This window comes from Anomaloglossus baeobatrachus, chromosome 5, assembly GCF_048569485.1.
Source record: "Anomaloglossus baeobatrachus isolate aAnoBae1 chromosome 5, aAnoBae1.hap1, whole genome shotgun sequence".
In the NCBI taxonomy this organism is placed as follows: Eukaryota; Metazoa; Chordata; class Amphibia; order Anura; family Aromobatidae; genus Anomaloglossus; species Anomaloglossus baeobatrachus.
Window position 1 is genome coordinate 59583573 of NC_134357.1, and position 19480 is coordinate 59603052.

General features: G+C 43.3%; 1 protein-coding gene across 2 annotated transcripts in view; it reads left to right on the forward strand.

Moving 5' to 3' along the window:
- The window catches only part of ADGRA1 (adhesion G protein-coupled receptor A1), a 1087584-nt gene that overhangs the window by 201979 nt on the left and 866125 nt on the right, over positions 1-19480 (forward strand). For both annotated transcript variants that reach the window (XM_075348547.1, XM_075348548.1), the window contains exons 4-6: positions 7560-7631; positions 10589-10660; positions 14085-14248. In XM_075348547.1, coding sequence (XP_075204662.1) covers positions 7560-7631; positions 10589-10660; positions 14085-14248 — 308 coding nt within the window. The remainder of the gene's footprint in view (positions 1-7559; positions 7632-10588; positions 10661-14084; positions 14249-19480) is intronic.

Sequence of the window (19480 nt, forward strand, 5' to 3'; positions counted from 1 at the left end):
AGGGTGCTTAGCCTTGTATTTAGCCATAAAATAAATAAATAATTAAAAAATAAACGACGTGAGGTCCCCCCATCTTTTGTAGCCAGCTAGGGTAAAGCAGACGGCTGCAGCCTGCAAACCACAGCTGGCAGCTTCACCTTGGCTGGTAATCCAAAATAGAGGGCACCCCATGCTGTTATTTTACATTAAATAAATAATTTAAAACAAAAAACGTGGGGTCCCCCCCAAATTGGATCACCAGCCAAGGTAAAGCAGACAGCTGTGGTCTGGTATTCTCAGACTAGGGAGGTCCACTGTTATTGGACACTCCCCAGCCTAAAAATAGCAGGCCGCAGCCGCCCCAGAAGTGGCGCATCCATTAGACGTGCCAATCCTGGCGCTTCGCCCCAACTCATCCCGTTGCCCTGATGCGTTGGCAAACGAGGTAATATATGGGGTTCATGCCAGATGTGTAATGTCACCTGGCATCAAGCCCTGGGATTGGTGAGGTCAGGCATCTATCAGATACCCGACATCACCAACCCAGTCAGTAAGAAATACAAAATAGACAACAAAAAAAAGTTTTATTTGAAAAAACACTCCCCACATTCCTCTTTAACCAATTTATTGAAAAGAACAATCAATTCCACATCCGGCGTAATCCAATAAGGGGGGGGGGGGACGGCGATCCATACCATAGTCGCTGTCCCAGTCAATGAAGAACAGAATGTTCCCCATTGGCTGGGAGAGCAATGCAGTGACCTGAGCTAACATCAATAGCCCAGGTCACTGCAGGGGATGCCGAGCGCTGCCATCAGGAGCATAGATGAAATCATTACCTGCTGTGATCATCTCCTGTACTGCTGATGTCAGCGCTGTCACTGACTTCTATGCCCACCGCGTTGTCAGAAGTATCGCGAGAGCCCGTGACGTCACCGCTAGTGACAGTCTCGGGCCGCCCGCGAGACGGGCATAGACAGCAGTGACAGCGGTGACGTCAGGAGATCGTCCCAGCAGGTAATAACCTCATCTCATCTCCTGACAGCAGCGATCGTCATCCCCGCGGCTGCCAACGCTGCAGGGTGTCAGTGTCTGCCTGCGCTGCCGCGTGACAAGCTGCTGATACTGCGGGCAGACACTGATACCCTGCAGTGCAGTGTCAGTGTCTGCCTGTGTCAGTGTCTGTCTGCGCTGCAGCGTGACAAGCTGCCGATACTGCGGGCACACACTGACACTGCAGGGTGACAAGCTGCTGACACTGCGGGCAGACACTGACACACTGCAGTGCAGGCAGCCGCGAGGCTGGAGCGGGACACAGACTGCACGAGCACCTGGAGGTCGCACGGAAGTGCTTCTGTGCGGCGTCCAGGGAGTGTGACGTGTGTGTTTACTCTGCTCCGCTTCCTCTTCCTGGCATAATGACATCGTTTCCTTCAAAACCGCAGGCAGCGATGAGCATTACTGCAGGTAAATCGCGGCTATACCGGGGGTATACCGCACATCATTTGCTACCTGCGGTATACCCCCGGAATTTCGCGATTACATTACAGTGAATGGAGTGAAATTCCGGGGGAATTCCGCAAGTACCTGCGGAAAATAATGGACATGCTCATTTTCTCAAGAAAGTTTCTCGAGAAAATTTTCTCAAGGAAATTTCTTGAGAAAAATCCGCAGTGTGCGCACACTATTTTTTTTTCTCATAGGATTTGCTGGGAAATGTCTGCAGAAAGATTGCAGACATTTCTCAAGAAATTTCCGCAGCAAATCCGCGGGTAACTCCGCGGGCAAAACGGCCTAGTGCGCACATAGCCTAAAGGTGTTTAAATAGTGGAACTCTCACCTGGTTCAGAGGTTAGAAAGCCTGGAGTAATCCAAAAGGAATTCATCCATTTTCCAATAGGATTATGGTGCAGTATGCAGCAATCGCACTGGATACTATAGAGGAGGCCTCCAGCAGGTCCACTTAGTGAAAGAAGTTCCAAAGGCAATTACCAGTCTTGCGGTGCTCCTGCTACCAATGGTGGAACATATTGGATGATTTTTGGTCATATGATATGACTGGACCAATATACAAATAAGTAAAGAGATATTTTATTTGTACATTAAAATATGGTTAATTATACAACGCGTTTCGGCTCGGATGTTTTATCCTTCAGCCTTCTTCAGGTGTAATTGTGAGAAAAAAGATGTATTCATCTAACTTCATGAAGAGGCATGCTTATATAGAGACTAATCCCTCATTTCAAAGTGGAGACATCCTGAACAGATAACCACGCCCACTTGCCACTAACCACATTGCATAGGATTCGCTTCTAATAAAAAACTAAGAATTACACAGCAATAACAACAATATAAAATAACATCAGAATTATTGAATATTATGTAAAAAGATTTGTTTTAAAACTTTTTAAAATTTAAATAAAATTCAACCTTCTCAATTTTTTTTTTCACTCTTTCCTCCTTTCCCCTTATTTTTAAATGAGGTTGTTATATATTTTCCACTACATCATTCAAACCGTTGGGATACAAACTCTGGAAGCGGTAAATCCAATAAGCTTCCTTACGGTTTAACATTTTACATCGGTTGTTTATATTAGTGGATATTTGTTCTAAAGGTGTAACTGTTATACAAAATTTTTTATTATGTTTTAATAATAAGTGTCTTGACAAACTATGTTTAATAAAAAACATTTTTAGAGTCATTCGTGACCGCAGGCTTTGTGTTGTGCGCCCCACATATTGAAGGCCACATTCACAAGTAATTACATATATAACATAACTGCTATTACATGATAGATAGTCTTTAAGATCAATGGTTTCACCAGTAGTGTTGGATATAATGGTCCTTATTATTAATAATATTGCAACAGCAACATTTTTTTACATGACACTTATATACACCTTTATTTTTATTTTTTTGTAATGACATTTTATTTGTTTTAACTTGTTTTTTTTTAGTTTACTGGGTGCTATAAGATTTTTAATAGTTATTCCCCTTCTAAAGGTAATTCCTGGATTTTGAGGTAGTATTTTATTTAAAAGCGGGTCACGTTTAAGAAGGTACCAATATTTGTTAAGAATATTTCGTATTATTTTATTGTTTCTGTTGTATGTCGTTAAAAAATTATATTTCCAAAGGTTTCTATATTTTTTGCTATTATCATCACTATTGATGGTCTCATTTCTGGCCTTATTCACCTGTTCCTTCTCCAACTCCGATCTTTTAAAATATGCTAAGCAAAACTCTTGGGATTTTTCTTTATTTTTTTCAAATGCATCCTCAACTAACTTTTGTGGATATTTTTTATCATTAAAACGGGCTTTCAGGATACTGGATTGGTTTATATAAACTTCTTTATCCCTACAGTTTTTTCTGAGCCTTAAAAACTGGCTATACGGAATGTTTTTTTTCCAGCTGGGGTGATGAGCACTCCTAAAGTCCGAATAGCCGCTAGTATCCACCCTTTTGAAATGTGTTTTAGTATTTATTATTGTCCCTGTATGATTAATTTCTAGGTCTAAATATATAATTTTTTCTTTACTAATGGTTGATACAAATGAAATCCCTCACTGCTTCACTACCGTGCGGAGCTGCCGCCCGACCACCGTGCTGAGCTGCCGCCCAACCACCGTGCAGAGCTGCCGCCCGACCACCGTGCGGAGCTGCCGCCTGACCACCGTGCGGAGCTGCCGCCCTACCACCGTGCGGAGCTGCCGCCTGACCACCGTGCGGAGCTGCCGCCCTACCACCGTGCGGAGCTGCCGCCTGACCACCGTGCGGAGCTGCCGCCCGACCACCGTGTGGAGCTGCCGCCCAATCTACACACCACCTACTGTCTCCTCCCCAAAATCCTATAGAATGTAAGCCCGCATGGGTAGGGCCCTCTTCCCGCTGTACTAGTCTGGCTACTGTAACTTGTGTATGTATTCTGTATGTAACCCCTTCACATGTACAGCACCATGGAATTAATGGTGCTCTATAAATAAATAATAATAATAATAATTCGTTATTTAACTTCTCAATAAATTCCTGCGCCTCTTCCTCTGTACATGTCCAAAAAATTATCAAATTGTCTATATAGCGGCGGTAAAGCAAACTTTTTTCTGCATAATGTGTATCATATAACGGCGATTAGGACTCGAATTGCCCCAAATGGTTTTATTAAACATAGTTTGTCAAGACACTTATTATTAAAACATAATAAAAAAATTTGTATGAAAGTTACACCTTTAGAACAAATATCCACTAATATAAACAACCGATGTAAAATGTTAAACCGTAAGGAAGCTTATTGGATTTACCGCTTCCAGAGTTTGTATCCCAACGGTTTGAATGATGTAGTGGAAAATATATAACAACCTCATATAAAAATAAGGGGAAAGGAGGAAAGAGGGGAACAAAAAAATTGAGAAGGTTGAATTTTATTTAAATTTTAAAAAGTTTTAAACCAAATCTTTTTACATAATATTCAATAATTCCGATGTTGTTTTATATTGTTGTTGTTATTGCTGTGTAATTCTTACTTTCTTATTAGACGCGAATCCTATGCAATGTGATTAGTGGCAGGTGGGCGTGGTTATCTGTTCAGGATGTCTCCACTTTGAAATGAGGGATTAGTCTCTATATAAGCATGCCTCTTCATGAAGTTAGATGAATACATCTTTTTTCTCACAATTACACCTGAAGAAGGCTGAAGGATAAAACATCCGAGCCGAAACGCATTGTATAATTAACCATATTTTAATGTACAAATAAAATATCTCTTTACTTATTTGTATATTGGTCCAGTCATATCATATGACCAAAAATCATCCAATATGTTCCACCATTGGTAGCAGGAGCACTGCAAGACTGGTAATTGCCTTTAGAAATAAACACTTGAAATAGATTCCGCTGTGTGTAATGACTCTATATAATATATATAGGAATAGATCCCTCTGTGTGTAATGACTCTATATAATATATAGGAATAGATCCCTCTGTGTGTAATGACTCTATATAATATATAGGAATAGATCCCTCTGTGTGTAATGACTATATAATATATAGGAATAGATCCCTCTGTGTGTAATGACTCTATAATATATAGGAATAGATCCCTGTGTGTAATGACTCTATATAATATATAGGAATAGATCCCTGTGTGTAATGACTCTATATAATATATAGGAATAGATCCCTCTGTGTGTAATGACTCTATATAATATATAGGAATAGATCCCTCTGTGTGTAATGACTCTATATAATATATAGGAATAGATCCCTCTGTGTGTAATGACTCTATATAATATATAGGAATAGATCCCTCTGTGTGTAATGACTCTATATAATATATGCATTTGCCTTTTTGTATTGAATTACTGAAATAAATTAACTTTTTGATGATATTCTAATTTATTGAGATGCATGGCATATATGGAATTCAAAGATAAAATTATAGGCCGCTTGTAGCACTTTCGTTTTTTGTTTTTTTTTTTTTAAATAGAACACTAAATTATTGGGGGAACGTAACATTTTTTCCTGTTAATTTTTCAATATAAACCATAATGTGACGTTCATAGATAAGTACTTTTTTTGGAGTGTGGAAGAAAAATGGAACTTAAGATTCTGGAGGAAAGTCAAACATGCAAACTCTATTGTGATATTGCCCTTGGTCGTTTTCTAACCATGATCTACAAGACTCACTCTTGTGGTACAATGTGACAAGAGAATGGAGGCTGAAATACTTTACTACAGATCAACATTTTGTCTTATATGATGTCTCAGGGGTGGATATATCATTGGAGCAATATTTTTAGCTGCACAGGGGCCAAAAAGGAAAGGGGCCTCTTCTTCTACCACCAAAACAGGCAGAATTGTGCATTATGATTGGCCATTGGACTGGACAATATACTGTTCTTGTACAAGGGCCCTTTTCTATCTGTGTCTGCCAATGGATTGAGATGCAAATCTGTAATAGGAAATTTGAGTCATCTCTGCTTCTGTGCTCAGGAATCAAGCATCCTCATGTTGACCCTTTTATTAACTGCTTCCCAAAATCTGAAGGCTGTAATCTCTCCATGCCACCTTAATTTTCAGCCTGCTCTGCACAAGCATGCTGGACATACATTCTGGAAAGAAAGCTGGTAAAGTGCAAATAAGTCACGCTCACAATGATTGTAACCACTCCTTGCACCATCCCAATGACTGGAAGCCAGCAGCTGCAGGGAGGATAGAAGTTCATTTTCTCCCTGTAGCTACTGCTCCAGTAAAGCAGGCAGGCTAGGATTTTAGTGCTATTTACATGTAAATAATCAATATATCTGCAAGTAAATAGTGTTTTTGGACATGACAGGTTCCTTTTAAACAGTCTGACACTATTAGGACTGATTGACAGCTGCAAACATGGGACATGGAAACTGGTGATACCTAGAATTCCATTCATATTTGCTAACCAGAGGAACAAAACGACCACCAATCAGCTACTTGTTTGCTAGTTGGCAATCATTTAATTGCATGTTTACGATCCGTAATAGCTCATTCTGGGCACATCGGCTGACATTGTTCTCTGCAGTGCAGTTCCTTCTTATATCTGTTGATTCACTGCCAATAACACAGTCTAAAGGCCCCGTTACACACAACGACATTGCTAATGAGATGTCGCTGGGGTCACGGAATTCGTGACATACATCCGGCCTTGTTAGCGACGTCATTGCATGTGACACTTACGAGTGACAGCTAACGATCCCAAATACTCACCAAATCATTGATTGTTGACATGTCGTTCATTTTCAATATATCGTTGGTCGTTCTGGACGCAGGTTGTTCGTCGTTCCTGAGGCAGCACACATCGCTACGTGTGACACCCCAGGAACGAAGAACAACAGCGTTCCTGCGTCCTCCAGCAACGAGGTGGGAGTGACGTTTATGTGGCTACTCTCCACCCCTCCGCTTCTATTGGTGGCCCGCTGATTGACGTCGCTGTGACGCTGCATGAACCGCCCCCTTAGAAAAGAGGTTGTTCGGCGGCCACAGCGACGTTGTTAGGAAGGGAAGTATGTGTGACGCGCACTACCGATATTGTTCGCCATGGGCAGCGATTTGCCTGTGACCCACAAACAACGGGGGCGTGTGCGATCGCTAGCAATGTCGCAGCGTCTAAAGCGGCCTTATATTTCATTCATCCGGTGATCGGCAACACTCTCGTATAATAATCGTGCAGTGCAAATGCACCGTTAGTATCTATTTATTCATCTAGTTCCAGGAGAGACAGTAAAGGAATAGCACAAAGTAGAATAAGATGGATTAGTTTAGTTTTGAATACACATATTTGCCAAAATAGACATGTCAGCAGGGTCCTAAAAAGTGGTTACCAAACAGATCTTGTAAATGTAATAATTTGATATCTGTTTGAAAGTGAACGGACCTGACCTACTATATCTCACACAAACTATGGGCATGAGTTGCGCTGTTTACAGAAGGGAGCAAGCTATTTTTTAATCTCATTCTATGAATGGAACCTGTGTACTTAGTCTGTGATTCTGACAATATAGATCACAAGTTTATTCTAAACATACTCTTTATTTTTTTTTCCTTACAGTGATCTGTCCAATAACCGTATCGGATGTCTGGTACCTGAAATGTTCTTTGGACTAAACAGTCTTCACAAACTGTATGTGTATGGTTTTTTTTGTAAAATGCTTTAAAGGGAGTCTGTCAGTGGGTTTTTGCTACCTAATGTAAGAGCAGCATGATGTAGGGGAAGAGAGCCTGAGTTCAATGATGTATCACTTAGATTAGTGGCTGTAGCTATTCTAACACAGTGAAAGATTTGAGATTTTGTATGTAGCACAGCTCTGAGAGCTGCCCCCACCCACGCCAGGCTTTCTGTGAACATTTAATAGACAAAAGCTGCTAATCACAGAGGGAACGGAGTCGGACTACTATAACTTACACACAGCTGAGACCCACTAACGATAAATATAAGAGGCTTAAGCTAAATTTCAGGTAAACAACAAAAAGACTATGAGATAAGAGACGCAGAGCTCAAGTCCCTGTTTTAACACTTGCAGCATGCTGTCTTCAGGTTACATTGCAGAAATCTGCTGACAGAGTCCCATTGAAATATGATTATTTGTAATTTGATAATCTATGTGCAAGGATGTAAACATCTAAAATGCATTTTTGTTTTTACTGAATTACATGTATTTTTGGCAAAAAAAATTACAGCAGGATTTTGTTAAAAATTTGGACCATTTGGTTTCTGCTTCCTTTGTGTATCATTGTACATATCAGACTGCAAAATAAAGTAGCAGACAAATCCATCACTGAGCTTGTTCTGGTGGCAACATTTATATCACTTGCCTCTTTTATAAGCTGATTTATGACCAAATTAAAGAGTCTTTTATCGGTGATAGCACACGGAGATCAGGTACTTTTACTCACCTGTCCACGCTGCTGCTGTCCGTGGTGCTGAAGCCTCCCGTGATGCTGTGCCTAGCTGCAACTATCTCCCCTCTGCAGCTACTTCCGGGTTGGCTGTGTAGTGAGTATGCATGAGCATAATTAGCCAGCCTGAAAGCAGGAGAGAGCAGCGGCTGAAGACAGCATCGCTGGAGACGGGTGAGTTAAAAAAGCTTTTTATTTTAAATGTACATGATTTTTCTGATACGTGTTTTACGGACCACACAATAGCGTGGTCCGTGGGACATCAGTGATGCTAGAAAAAAACAGACATGTCTCCGTGCGGTAGTCACGGACACGCCGCGTGTACACCGCACGGAAATACGGTCAGTGAGAAATCACTGATGTATGTGCGGATCCATTGATTTTAATGTATCTGTGTATGTCCGTGATTCTGGTGTGTATAAAAACAGCAACATACGTACCAGAATCACTGACGTGTGAAGGGGGTCTAAATAGTGTGAAGAACCTAGAATATAAGACATATTTTCAGTTGTTTCACACTTTTTTGTTAAGTATTTCATTCCACATGTGTTAATTCATAGTTTTGATGCCTTCAATGTGAATCTACAATTTTCAGAGTCATGAAAATGAAGAAAACTCTTTGAATGAGAAGGTGTGTCCAAACTTTTGGTCTGTACTATATATATATATATATATATATATATATATATATATATATATAAAGCCATGAAGTTCCGAAGTAGTCCCCCGAATCTAAAATAGTCCACAAATGGGAACCTGAAATACATAAAAAAGAAAGAGGTAAATAAATAAAAACAAGAGACAGTCCCTCATTCACCAATTTATTATTAAAAATAATCCCCGCAGCTCCGACGTAGTCTATGGTGTTCCCACCATGCCCATCGATTCTGTAGCACAACTTATGGAGCCTCATTCGGACAACGACGCTTCATGGGTCACTCCCTATCAGGCTGCGCTCTGCACAGTCACAAGGTATTGCAGAGCGCAGCCTGACTGGGAGTGGCCTATGAAGCATCACTGTCCGAATGAGGCTCCATAGGTTGTGCTTCAGAATTAGTGGATGTTGTGAGAATGCCATGGACTATGTCAAAGCAGTGGGGATTTTCTAAAATAATAAATTGGTTAACGAGAGTTTGTCTCCTGTTTTTATTTCTTTACCTCTCTCTTTTTATATCTTTCAGGTTCCCATTTTTGAACTACATCTGATTCGTTGGACTTCTTCGGATCTTCATTGCTGTTTTTTAAAAAAATTGGTGAATAAGGCCAAGAATCGGGGAGCATTTTTTAAAACTTAATATTTTTTTCCGTGTGTTCTTTGCTTTTATTACTTATTAGGCTAGTAATGGGTATGTCTGATAGACACCTCTCCATTACTAACACCAGGGCTTGATGCCAGCTGACATTATACAGCTGATACTAACCAACAACATGATTCCAACTGCACCAGGGCAATTGGATGGAGCTGTGGAAAGCACCAGAATTGGTGTATCTAATATGATGCACCACTTCTGGGACAGCTGTGGGCTGCTATTTTTAGGCTGGGAAGGGCCAAATAACCATGGATGTTCCCAGCATGATAATACAAGCGCGCAGCTATCTACGTTACCTTGGCTGGATATCAAAAATAGGGAGAACCCCATGCAATTTTTTAAATTATTTATTTTTTTATTAGTTTAAGCAGGCTAAGAACACCCTTTAGTGCCACATGAAAGGTACTAGAGGATGTTAGTATACAAAATCTGCTACAATCTAAGCTCTGACTTTTAGATTAATACTCTGAACTGCTTCCAGATGAGAGTGAGCCGAGCATCGTGCTCCCGAGTCTCATGTAAGACACGATAAAGCGAAGCGACCGTCAATCACAGTAACGCCAGTAGCCAACTTGGCTACAGAATTACCATGTATGTCAGGCAATCTCCACATGTTTATTGACTGTCTAATAGCTGAGAAACATGCGGGCCGGCGACTGAAGCATGATGCTCGAGCATCTGCCATACTTTATCGAGTAACCAGCGTCTCGAGCACCTGATACTTGATAGAACATCAAGCAGGGGTGCTCACACTGGCTCTTCACTAATTAGGGGGCGCAAAACTCTTGCTTTGCAACTCCTTACTATGATATTATGCATGGACAACCAACTATAACTGGGCTCATAGATTCTTCTATTTCTTATATTTTAGAAACATATCTGGAAATATTTTCTCTCTTCTTGAGCCTGATGTATTTAAAGAACTGCCATCACTAAAAGCCATGTAAGTACATGTTCTACATTTCTGCTCAAACCAGTTTAATGGTAATATACATAAGCTTTAAATTGTATTTCCACATTACATCTGTAGTTCTGTCTTAACTATAGATATACTGTATATTTATATACCTTTTTGTTGTTTTACCAATTTTTCAATAACTTGTTATTTTAGGAAAGGTAAAAAACAAATAATCTATTGATAGATTCTTATTTTGACATTTATGTAGATGTATCATCATTAGTGATGAGCGAGCACTACCATGCTCGAGTGCTCTGTACTTGTAACTAGTGATGAATGAGCACTACCATGCACGGGTGCTCAGTACTCGTAACTAGTGATGAGCGAGCACTACCATGCTCGAGTGCTCTGTACTTGTAACTAGTGATGAATGAGCACTACCATGCTTGGGTGCTCGGTACTCATAACTAGTCATGAGCACTACCATGCTCGAGTGCTCGATACTCATAACTAGTGATGAGCGGGCACTACCATGCTCGAGTGCTCGATACTCATAACTAGTGATGAGCGGGCACTACCATGCTCGGGTACTCGGTACTCGTAACTAGTGATGAGCGGGCACTACCATGCTCGAGTGCTCGATACTCATAACTAGTGATGAGCGGGCACTACCATGCTCGGGTACTCGGTACTCGTAACTAGTGATGAGCGGGCACTACCATGCTCGGTTGCTCGATACTCGTAACTAGTGATGAGCGGGCACTACCATGCTCGAGTGCTCGATACTCATAACTAGTGATGAGCGGGCACTACCATGCTTGGGTACTCGGTACTCGTAACTAGTGATGAGCGGGTACTACCATGCTCGAGTGCTCGATACTCATAACTAGTGATGAGCGGGCACTACCATGCTCGGGTACTCGGTACTCGTAACTAGTGATGAGCGAGCACTACCATGCTCGGTTGCTCGATACTCCTAACTAGTGATGAGCGAGTACTACCATACTCGAGTACTCAGTACTCATAACTAGTGATGAGCGGGCACTATCATGCTTGGGTGCTCAGTACTTGTAATGAGCATTTACATGCTCGGATGGGCGCAACTCAAGTATCCGAGTATAATGAAAGTCAATGGGGAATTTGAGCATTTTCCTGAGAAATCTTCCGGAAAAATGCTTGAGTTCCCCATTGACTCCTTTTGTACTCGGGTACTCGAATTGCGCCCATCCGAGCACCTAACTGCTGGTTGTGAGTACCGAGCACAAGCTAATCATCATTACTCCCATAGACTATAAATGAAGTGGTGGAGAACATGCAAGACTGGACACTCTTCCCTGTAGAGAATAGGAAACATAAGATGTTGGGACTAACATCAATCTAAAAATGGTCTTTCTTTAGAATGACTTTGGATTTTTGTGTGTAGCTGCACGTCACGTGGTGAGAAGCCTTACCCAGGGCTGGAGGAGATGATTTTATCTAATCGTATGAACGTATATCTTACCATCATATAAAAATAAACACCAGACAATAGACAGTGATTGAAAAATATCAAAAGGATACAAATCAAAGTTGAATATCAAGATTTTCTATATATGCAATAGCGTTATCATTTACAATATAGAAATCCTTCTTGTCACCATGGTAGGATCTCAGGGGGCTCCTCAACAATGTGCTGGATAGTTTGACGATCTGCTCCACAGTCACAGGTCGGAGAGTCATATTTTCCCCACTTATACATAAAATCTGCACAGACGCCAAAGTTTGTTCTGATACGATGAAGAGGAGGAGATGATAAGATGAAGTCTAGTGGCCATGCATTACACTAATTCTATCAAATTTCTTATAATATCCAACAGCTGTATGAGATGTGTAATGTGAGTTATGTATGTGTGTGTGACATGTATGTGTGTATGTCATGTTGTGTTAGTATAAGAGTGGTGGACTACTGCTGTCGCGTTCCTGCCCCTAAAGACACCAATAGTAGTGTTGATAATGTAAAGTATAAGGTATAGTAATGTCTAATGTGTTGCGTAGCACTTGTGTATAGGAAGTTACCAGACTATAGGGTAAGCAACAGTTAAATGTTGGAAATAGCCCACAATGGGAGAAGTTAGTTGATGTGGTAAGACACGGTTCTTTCTAGAAGAGTCAGTTAAGTGAAGATCTAGTGAGTGATGGTTATGAATGGACAGTCTGTAAATCTTAAAGGTCTCATACATTGGGTAGGCAACAAAAGAAAGAAAGGAGACTAGTGTCTAGATAGTGTGACTCTTGAGAGTTGACTGAATGAAACACAGAGTGAACAGCATTGAAATGAGAGACCGATCCTCGAACAGAACTGCCCCAGATAATTAGGAGCCGGAGGACAGGACTCTAGTGGCCAGGACCCTTAGCCGCCAAGGTAATGGCTTAATCCAAACTGGCATTTGATTGCAGTCGGCTTGTCCCGGTGGACTTTCATCGAGCGTCTGACAATGCAAGGATCTACTCTGACCTTGATGATGGGATTCCTGATCCTCACCTATGTAAGGAGACTAGACATGGAGCTGATGCATTACAAAGTGACCTTCACGAGTTGTACTGTATCGTTGGGCAGGGTAGTGCTGGAACCCACTGGACTAGTAAGATCGGAAGAAACCCAATGGCAACTAGGATTGTGTCTGAATATGTCTTGTAAATCTGTAATCTACTGGAAGAAATGTGCCCACTATCTGGAGTGTCAAGTTGTTGCAGAGAATTAATGGATGAGTAAAGTGTTGTTTGAAATGAACAGTTGGTCTCCTTGTGCGTGAGTCATCATCAGGTGGGTCCTGGCCAGCCGACGTCAGCGGCAGTATGCGGCCTGCAGGGGTTCACTGCCCACATGACACAGGTCCACACATCCAGACAGGACCGTGTAGCGTGCTGGGGCATCCCGGGTCAATCCCTCACTTACATCTACCGCTCTGTGCCACCCTACATTATTAATATGTGCTGTGTATGAGATATGCTTTGTATGGCTAATCAGTGTTGTACGTAGGATATATTTAGTAAGTGATATGCATTGTGTGTGCGATGTGGGGTGTATTAGTGATACAGCTGTGTATGACGTGTGATGTGTATGACATGTGGTTCATGAGTGAAGTATCGTATGTATCAGATGCGGTGTGTGATCAATGTCCAATGTATGATGTGATGTATACAAGTGATGCAGGACATGTGTGTATGACGTGTGATGTGTATGAGATATGGTTTGTGAGAGAGGTATCGTAAGTATCAGATGTAGGGTGTGAACGATGTACAATGTACGATGCAATGTATATAAGTGATATTGGACATTTATGTATGACGTGTTATGTGTATGAGATGCGTGTGAGCAATATGTGAAGTGCGTGTGATACAGTGTGAACAATGTGTGGTATGTATGACAAACGTATGATGGATAAAGTGATTCAGATATGAATAATTATTATCCATTTGCTTTTTGCAGATTTTTTAACACCGAGTCGCTCATCTGTGATTGCAACATGAAGTGGATTTTAGCATGGGCAGAAGGAAATGCAGTACGTATCAGTGAAGACACAGTCTGCAAACATCCACAGAAAGTCCAAGGCCGAGCATTGCATTCCCTAGAAAAGATCCAGCTGATATGTGGTAAGCAAATCCCCCAGAGACTCCATGTGCAGCACAATATATAGTAGAATGTGCCTTTTCAATAGGGTTTTTTTCAGACAGCTGTTTGTATACTTTTGAAAACTTTTTAGCTTCAAAGTGTTGAGAATAGAAATTATTATTATTATTATTATTATAGCGCCATCATTTCCATGGCGCTTTACATGTGAAAGGGGTGTACATAATAGGGACAAATATAATACTCATAAACAATACAAGGCACAGACAGGTACAGAAGGAGAGAGGTCCCTGCCCGCGAGGGCTCACAGTCTACAGGGGATAGGTGAGGATACAGTAGGTGAGGGTAGAGCTGATTGTGCGGCGCTGTATCATACTGAGGGTTGCAGCAGGTTGTAGGCTTGTCAGAAGAGGTGGGTCTTTGTGATGCCCTGGACTAGCCAGGTAGTCACATACATACCAACATACACACCCCCACCCTAGGCAGATACACCAGCCAAACCAGAAACCCTTGTTGCCTCCCTCCAGGGTCTGATGTCCACACCAGGTGGGGCGGAGCCAGGCGGTTGGCCCCACCCACCAAGGAGTTCACAGGCCTGGAGGCGGGAAAAGTGTCAGATGAGTTTAGGAGTTGGAAGTGAGAGGAGTGAACACTTGGGTGTCTGGGTTGGAGCCCAGAAACTAACAGCAAGGTTGGCAGACAGTGGTATCCGTCTGCAGGAGTTAGTGGAACTCCGCTGAGCCATAAGGGCCGGGGTCGGGCGACGGGCCGCCGGTACCGGACCGGGGAACGGAGTGAAGCTAATCACACAGGCAGGGCCATCGGACCCCGACCAGGCTTGGAGCCGCCGCCAATAGTCAAATCCGAATGTGACAGGAACCCCAGGGGTTTCTCAACTACTAAAGTCCCGATTGAAGGCAACCGTCCACCCAGAGAAGATATACAGCCACCGCCACAGGCTAGAGATCCAAGGGCCAGCGCCTGCGGGCAAAATGGGCTCCTACGGCACCTATACGCCGGGGAGCGGACTACCGGTGGGCAACCACAGGAGTCAAGAACATTCTCAAAGGTGCAGGGAAAGACAGCCACCATCAGCCATCCGGGGAGAGCACAACAACAACAACACTGCAGCCGGCTGCGGGACCCGTCCATCCAGCCGTTTGGTTTACCAGACACTGTCATTGTTTATCTGAGTGAGTACACCAGAGCCATCCGGCACCGCGCTGCCCCTGCACCCTGCACCCCAGCCATCCAACCTCCCCGTTACTACCACCAGGCCCCGGGATCAGCAACCCCCCCTACCCACGGAGGGGACAACATCTAAGCTGCACCCTACCATCTCTCCCGGGATCCCCATCACCAGAAGCGGTGGTGCCATTATCACCACGACCCATGGGTGGCGTCATGAACAATCTCCCTAACCAAACCACCCCCTTTTCACTCACGGGTGAGGAGCGCTGCTCGAGTCCCCGGGTCCGGTCCACCGCTCGAGCCACCGAGCAGCAGCAACAGAAGCCCCGGACCTGAGCGTGGCGAGCGCGTCCTCTCCCCCCGCGACATCTTCAGGTTCCTTTTGAAGCTTGCCAAGGTAGGCGAGAGTCTGATATGTTGTGCAGAGCATTCCAGAGTATGGGGGAGTCACGAGAGAAATCTTGGATGCGATGGTGGGAAGAGGAGATGAGAGGGGAGTAGAGAAGGAGATCTTGTGAGGATCGAAGGTTACGTGCAGGTAAGTACCGGGAGACTAGGTCACAGATGTACGGAGGAGACAGGTTGTGGATGGCTTTGTATGTCATGGTTAGTGTTTTGAACTGGAGTCGTTGGGCACTGGGAAGCCAGTAAAGGGATTGTCAGAGAGGAGAGGTCGTGGAGTAGCGGGGGGATAGGTGGATTAGCCGGGCAGCAGAGTTTAGAATAGATTGTGGGGGTGCGAGACTGTTAGAAGGGAGCCACAGAGCAGGAGGTTGCAATAATCCAGGCGGGAGATAATAAGGGCATGTACTAGGGTTTTTGCAGCTTCTTGGGAAAGGAATGTACTTTCCCAAGGAAAAGGAAAGGAAAGGAAATTTTGAGTTGGAGGCGGCAGGAGGTGAAGGGGGCTTGGATGTGTGGCTTGAAAGAGAGATCAGAGTCTAGGATTACTCCCAGGCAGCGAGAACGTGGCACTGGGGAAAGTGAGTAGCCATTGACATTGATGGATATGTCAGGTGGGGGGGTTGAGTGAGGAGGAGGAAAGACAATCAATTCTGTTTTGTCCATGTTCAGTTTTAGGAATCGAGCAGAGAAAAAGGATGAAATAGCAGCCAGACATTGTGGGATTCTGGTTAGTAGGGAGGTGATGTCAGGTCCAGAGATGTAGATCTGCGTATCATCAGCATAGAGATGATACTGAAAGCCGGGGACTCTCTGTGCTGTCCCAGGCCGAAGGTGTAAATGGAGAACAGCAGGGGTCCAAGAACTTAACCTTGGGAGACCCCGACAGAAATGGGCGAATCCGCAGATGTTCGGATTGGCGGGTCTGTCTGGCTTTAAAAAATAGTCCAGTTCACAGCTGGACATTACCCCGAACTTGAACCTGGACCCGAACCACTATGAGGACTTGAACTGCTATAAAATGGCTAGGGGACTTCAAAAGGAAGCAAAATGGGGATTAAAGCAGGACAATTATACTTACCAAATTTGCACACCGCTTTCACACTGCTTCCGGGTCCACTCATTAAATCTTATGAATATTCACTGCTTCCCCGTCCACCCTCTGTGAGAGCATCTGTGATTGGTTGCAGTCACACTGCACCCCCACCCACTGTGTCAGTGTCTGTGAATGGTTGCCCTCACACTAGTTGTTTGGGTCCCCAAAGGAGACGCAGATTCTTTACTGTAAGAGCAATGAGACTATGGAATTCTCTGCCACATGATGTTGTAACAGTTGATTCAATACTAAAATTTAAGAGAGGCCTTGACTTGATGCCTTTCTTGAAAAACATGACATTACTGGTTATGTGCACTAGATTCTGTGATGGGGCGTTGATCCAGGGAAATAGTCTGATTGCTGTATGTGGAGTCAAGAAGGATTTTTTTCCCTTAATGTGGCACTTATGTGGGCTTTACATGAGACGAGCTATCGTGCGATACATCGTCGGGGTCACGGTTTTCGTGACGCACATCCAGCATCGTTCACGACGTCGTCTCGTGTGACACCTCCGAGCGACGCAGAATCGCTCACAAATCGTGAGTCGTGTACTCGTCGCTCAGTTTTAAAAAACTGTTTATTTAACATGACGCCAGTTGTTCATCGTACCCGGGGTAGCACACATCGCTCCGTGTGACACCCCGGGAACGATGAACTCAGCGTACCTGCATCCCGCGGCACCCGCCGGCTATGCGGAAGGAAGGACGTGGGCGGGATGTTTATGTCCCGCTCATTTCCGCCCCTCCGCTTCTATTGGCCGGCGGCTGCGTGATGTCGCTGTGACGCCGAACGTCCCTCCCCCTTCAGGAAGAGGATGTTCGCCGCCCACAGCGAGGACGCTCAGCAGGTAAGTACGTGTGACGGCGGTTAAATGACTTTGTGCGACACGGGCAGCGATTTGCCCGTGACGCACAAACGACGGGGGCGGGTACGATCGCTCGTGCAATCGCACGATAGATTGTAACGTGTTAAGCCCGCATTACTGTCTGACCTATGGGGGTTTTTTTTGCCTTCCTCTGGATCATCATGTTATGTTAGGTCATGGGTTGAACTCGATGGACCTACCGTAAGTCTACCTGCAACCTTAAACACTATGAAACTATGACATAATTGGAAAAAAGGATGTGTGGTCTCCCGTTTTTTGATACCCACCACAGATAAAGCTGGGTAATAAAAGCCACATGGGGTTCCTTGTATTTTGATGCGCAGTCAAGATAACGCACACAGCTGGGGGCTGCAGCCTCTAGCTGTCTGCTTAATCTGCGCTGGTTATCAAAATACGAGAGACTACACATCATTTTCTCCAATTATTTATTTATTTTTACACTCCACTTTAGAGACCCAGACATTTAGTGTGAGGACAACCAATCCAAGAGGTTGGGGGCGCAGACTGACTGCAACCAATGACAGACGCTGTCACAGAGGTTGGGCGGGGTAAGCAGTGAATATTCATAAGAGTTAATGAGCGGACCCGTAAGCAGTGTGACAGCAGCGCGGAAACTCTAACTATAATTGTCCTGCTTTAATCCCCATTTTGTTTCCTTTTTCCATTTTTTTTTTATTTATTTTTATCAGGTTCCAACAGTAACACTGACTTTCCTGAGAAGTCTGTGTTCGGGGTCCGTGCAAGAACATCAGGTGTCCGGTACGGACATCACTAATTGAGAAGTATTCAATTGTTTTATATGAATGTGGCACGTGGTGCCAAAATGTGTCATTTTTGCCAAATTAGCCTGATCTCCTGCTCGTTCAGTATCCTCTCAAAACGTGGCCTCCTAATTGTCATCTGGGGAGTAGTAGTCCTTACATAATTCTTCCAATAGAGTGATGGAGATGAAAAGTTAAAGCTATAAGAACCCAATGTATCGGACTGTATTACATTTTATGGGCTCAGCTAAGATCTTAGTGGTTTCTTTTGGCAGAAGATACCAACCAGTGGAATTGTAAATGCAGCTCTAAGTATCAATAAGCACTGAAAATCATTTGCCCAGTTGTTCGGTATATTCTGTGGGTTAAAATGGTAACATTTTAGCTAGACCAATGTGGCCTCGGCCCATTAGATTTTCTGGCCACACCTAAGCCCTACAGTTCCCAGTGTAGTAGGGCAGCCGTGGATAATTCGCAATTCCTCAGTCTTCACACAGTTACAGTATTATGAGAACGCTCCTACTTTTGAAGGGAGAAATTCCAATAATAACATTATATTTGGAAATAACAGAGTTTTCTAATGTCCATGTAAAATAAAAGCCAACTATTTTAAAGGGAACTTTCCCCAATACACTTGGTCCTGATTCATCAAGCAGTTTTTGCAAGTATTCTGGGCATAAAACTAATTGAAATGCCACAATTTGTTTTTTATTTTTGTCCAACTCGTAATTGCACCAAAAATTTGTGACTTTTGGCTTTTTTGTGCCTACACATGGATCATGTCAGAAAGTTTGCAGCACTTAACCTAGAGGGGAGCTCAGTCAACAAATTCATCATACAGGGGCGTACATAGAATTCATAGCAAAAGTATGAATGCCCCCCCCTCCCCCCCAATAAAAAAAAACAAAATTACAATAGA